Source organism: Gadus morhua, chromosome 7 (assembly GCF_902167405.1).
Source record: "Gadus morhua chromosome 7, gadMor3.0, whole genome shotgun sequence".
NCBI lineage: Eukaryota > Metazoa > Chordata > Actinopteri > Gadiformes > Gadidae > Gadus > Gadus morhua.
Genome location: NC_044054.1, coordinates 7831820 through 7836819, shown reverse-complemented (window position 1 = coordinate 7836819; position 5000 = coordinate 7831820). Strand labels below are relative to the sequence as shown.

The window sequence follows — 5000 nt, the reverse complement described above, 5'->3', positions numbered from 1 at the left end:
CAGCCCCATGGACAGAGAGCGTAGGTCTAATTCTCAACACGGGCACGAACACACACACACACACACACACACACACAAACACACACACACACACTTGACTAAGTACACGGTATGAGGTATAAGTTTGACTAAATCAATACCAGCGAAATTATTTAGGCTAAAAGCCCACTGTAAACACAGTAAACAACACGTATAGGCCCACACACAGCTACTAAAGATAACAATTGTATTTGTTTTTCACTCACCGTTTGACTTCTTTACGGGAAAAGTATTAGTCCTTGTATAACGTGTGCTTCATAAATTCACCTCTTGTGACCGTTCAAGCCCACAGCAACAGTCTGGCTTGGTGAAGTGCACTGCTGGAACTTAGCCTATCGTCTTTTATTTTTGGTTTCATAATCACACATGTGGAATTGCGCCTTGGCCTATTCGGCATATTGAACCGTCGGCCTAATGCGCCTCCTTTTTGAAAAGTCAGACAAACTGACCTTCGGACCAATGGGTTAAGTTTTCGGAACATTGAACCGTCGGCATAGTGGCATGTCGATCTAATGGGAAATATTTCGGACCATTGAGACTTCGGAATAATGAGGCGTCGGAATTATAGCATGGCACCGTTGCAAGGATCGACAGGCTAAGCTAGGCTAAGCTAGCTGAGGTGGCCAGATAATGAGGTATACCTAGTTGGATGTCACCCTCTCAGACCCTGATCTTGCTGCTGCCGCTGCTGCTGTCGCCATTGGTTCTCTGTTGTTGCCATGGGTTACTCTTGGTTGCCATGGGTTACTCTGTTATTGTCGCTCCCCTTCTACTCAACGTGGTCGGCCTGTCTCTCGGTTGAACCGTCCGAAAGCCTTCTGTAAAGATATGCCTGAACATGTCCCTCATTGTGGTTTAATGCTTTGGGTTTTGTGACAGACGCAGACACGCACACACAAATGCATGCACACAAATACACACAGGCGCACAAGCACAAAGAGACAGAGAGAGAGACACAATCTGAGAGACACACACACATATAGAAACACACACACACACACACACACATAAAGACACACTAACATAGAGACACCCACACACAAACACAGAGATACACACATACGCACACACACAGACACACACACAGAGACACACGCACAAACACAGAGATACACACACTCACACACACAGAGACATACACACACACAAACACACACACACACACACACACACACACACAGAGGGACAGACTAACATAGAGACACACACTCACACAGACACACACGAAGACACACAGACACAAGCAGGCGTGTTTTTTGGTGACTGAGGTGGGTAGTTTCGTCGATCGCTGATGTGTGTGTTTCTGATCACTCTCCCTCTCTGTCCCCTCCCAGAACGCGGTAACCAACGGCGACGGGGATCTCCCTGAGGGCTTCCTCTACAAGGTGAACTGTGGGGGGGTGCGGTTGTCTACTGCTCACACACCCATCACCGCATTGTCTTAAGGGCTGGATATGGTCCAAAGTTCACGCAACGCAAGTGGGTTACGGACCCGTTACGTCCTTGGGACCCTCCTTGCGTCCACCGTAAGGACCTGACGTGCGCCTCCCAAAAATGGTAAACTTCCGTCGAGGCGACGCAGCAGCAAGGGATGTGATTGGTCCGCTCACTAAAACGCAGAACCAAAACAGGTTCACCACTCGTCAAAGCGTCTGCGTGGTCCTTGCGTTGCGTGAACGCAGGACCATAATCAGCCCTTTACATACGCACTGTGATCATCCATTATTCAGCCGAGGGCCGGGGGGGCGGCTTAGCTCAGGAGGTGGGGCAGGTTGACTGGTAACCGGAAGGTTGCTAGTTTGATCAAGGTTAACTATTAACCGGAAGGTTGCTAGTTTGATCCCCCAGCTCCTCCTAGCTGAGTGTCGAGGTGTCCCTGAGCTCTCCCTGACTGCTCCTGACGAGCTGGCTTTCATCTAACGTGGTCGACTCCGCCGTTGGTGTGTGAATGTGTGTGAACCGTTGTAAATCGCTTTTGATAAAAGCGTCTGATAAATGTCCTAAATGTAATTGCAAATGTGGTGAATTTGAAGTGTGCCTCTAGTATTTCTGAATAGCTTTGAATCACTAGTGTCTTTATTGAACAAACCTGTTTTAATTTCTACTTACATAGCGTTACATATATGTTCTAGAAGGTTGTCGCGCAACAACATTCAAACTAAAACCATTGTATTCTCAATACTGGCACGAAAAAGCTTATTGGTAAGGTATTGGCTTTGAAGCAGTGCACTCTGTGTGTGTGTGTGTGTGTGTGTGTGTGTGTGTGTGTGTGTGTGTGTGTGTGTGTGTGTGTGTGTGTGTGTGTGTGTGTGTGTGTGTGTGTATGTGGGTTTACTGATGTTTATTAATTTCCTCAATTCCTTATTTAGACCACACAATATCAAATCTAATATTAGTACCTCATCGGACCTCAAGTTACAAAACTGAACGTTTTTAGAAAGACATTGAAATCGGTTTTGCAGAAATGAACAGTGTGAGAATAATAAGGGGTATTTCTAACATACAGGCATGCAACCCTATTCTAGCAGTACCTCCAAAATCGAATTATCAACCCCTAAAAAAGCATGATATAGGATCTTTAAACCATTGCCCTCTATCGCCCCCTACAGGTGAAGGTGTTGCATGACTACGCTGCCACCGACGGGGATGAGTTGGAGCTGAAGACCGGGGACATGGTCCTGGTGATGGCCTTCGACAGCCCCGACGAACAGGTCACACACATTCACCTTTAACTCTCATGGGGATCCTGCTTTGTGGGTGCTTCTTCCACTATGTTAACCTTTAGAATGTGATTTTTCTTTCTAAAGTTCCTCATGTTCGGTATTATTCACTAAACAAGCAATAAGTTATTCTGTAGTATGACCAACACAACATTGGAAGCAGTCAACATATAAACTGTTTCGTCCTTTTGGCCCGGCCTCTGTGTTGAGATTAATTGATATAATAACATCTTTATTTAACGATTGATTTTTTTTTATCGTAGCCTTTGTGATTTGCAAATCGCAAAGGCTTCGATTTTTGCAAATCGTGTATCACATCGCGATTGCGCTTTGAATTTGATAAATCGTTCAGCCCGTGTCGTCACACAGGCTTTGTGGGGCTTCTTCCATTATGTTAACCTTTAATATAATGTACAGCCTTTTGGGAGATTTGGGTAAAAAAATGTTAGGATGTATTTTAGGACTTTGGAGAAAATATGTGTAGATAGATAGATAATTCTGAACTTTAATAATCCCTCTGGAAGGTTCCCTCAGGAAATTGCACTTCTAGCAGCAGCAAACACCAACAGAATATGACTTAAAAACAAGTATAAATGTGCAAAAGTACAAAATGCAAAGTGCTAAAAATATATATGCAGTGAAACAATATACAAGAAGAATACTATGCAAGCCAATATTTTCATACGGGATTGCTTAAACAGTGCATGCAAACACTGAAAGAAAACAGTGTATCAAACAACCAAGTTGAGTTTGACGTGGTGGTATTTTATGGTGTACTTGGTGGGTCAGTCCTGCTGCTCCTCCCCGACCTTTTAATGGCACAGGGGACAAAAGAGTTTTTCAGTCTGTGGGTGTTGCACTAGGGGAGAAGCATCCTGTCGCTGAACGATTCCCTCTGGTGTGTTTGTGTTCGGACTCACACAGTCATCACACAGGCTTTGTTGGGACATATTCCATGATGTTAACATTTGAGAAAGCCTATTTGTAGGATGTCTTTGAGGAATATGGGTTTTTGTGCGTGTGTTTGTGTTTGGACGCACACAGTCGCAGTAATCGTTCTCTGTCGTGGTTCCCTCGTAGGACGATGGATGGCTGGTGGGGGTGAAGGAGTCCCACTGGCTGCAGCACAAAGACATCTCCATCAAGGGGGTTTTCCCGGAAAACTTTACCCAGAAGGTTTGAGGGTCAAGTCTCCGGCTCCAAACCCCGACAGATCCAAGCCCACCTCCGCACCACCTCACACACCTTAGACACGGGACGCAAACCGCTGAACCGCAGCAAAAGAGCGGCTCTGTGTTGGGTAACGGGGATTATCGATGCACAACGAATGTTGGCATTTTAATAATAATAATAATAATATGTTTATTTGATATTGCGCCTTTCTCACACTCAAGGTCGCTTTACAGATTCATGAGAAAACACGAACAAGACAGAGCAACAAGAAGTTCAACAACACAAATAAAAATATAAATAAATCATAGATACAGAGGGTCTATCCATCGGATTGGGGGTAGGGTTGTGTTATCGATCAATTGACCGATTTAATGATTATGTGGGCTGGGGGGAAACTGCTTGTTGAAATGAACGCATGAACACATGAATGTACACTCCAGGTAACCATCTTTAAATGTTAACTCTACTTATTGAACATGAAACATAAAACCCAAATGTAACTCAATTGCCCATTTTTCTTTTGATTATTTCCGATGGTATTTGCATATTTTTTAGGGTTCAATTAGAAAAGTGTGTTGGTCGTACCTTCACAAATGTTTGGAATTCTTCGTGAATGTCCTGTTTTTATCAAATATCCTGTGGATTTGAAAGGGTTTCAACTGAATCATGAATTATTTGTTTTTAAATATTTGTGATTAACGCAGCGATAATGACAATCTACTACTTAAAAATAAACTACGACGTAAACCAAATGATTTTATTGGTGTTGGCCTTTAAAAAAATCAAAGTGCTTCATCTGTAAATCTTAACATGATAAGCATTCATTTCAATTTGTTTAATGTCATGTTTGAACATGTACCTGTCCATCATCTATAGAAGAACAAATCTTTTACCGGCAGTGGAACTGGTTCTAACTGGTGTTGCTAATTCACAAAATCACATACACACATAGAGGGATAATTACAAAGCCCCATTATTTTATCCAATTCAATTAAATCAAGCCTTTTATTGTTCTCTAAAAATATGCCAATGGTTTGAAATAAAATGTTTTAAATACATTTTCACTGA

The 5000-nt window shown here is 43.1% G+C and overlaps 1 protein-coding gene across 8 annotated transcripts in view; it reads left to right on the top strand.

The window, feature by feature from the left end:
* bin1b (bridging integrator 1b) overlaps nt 1–4990 on the top strand; it is a 32890-nt gene extending 27900 nt beyond the window's left edge. For all 8 annotated transcript variants that reach the window (XM_030361435.1, XM_030361432.1, XM_030361431.1 and 5 more), the window contains 3 exons: nt 1374–1424; nt 2649–2750; nt 3840–4990. In XM_030361435.1, coding sequence (XP_030217295.1) covers nt 1374–1424; nt 2649–2750; nt 3840–3941 — 255 coding nt within the window. In that variant the 3' untranslated portion in view covers nt 3942–4990. The remainder of the gene's footprint in view (nt 1–1373; nt 1425–2648; nt 2751–3839) is intronic.
* Nucleotides 4991–5000: the final 10 nt, after the last annotated feature.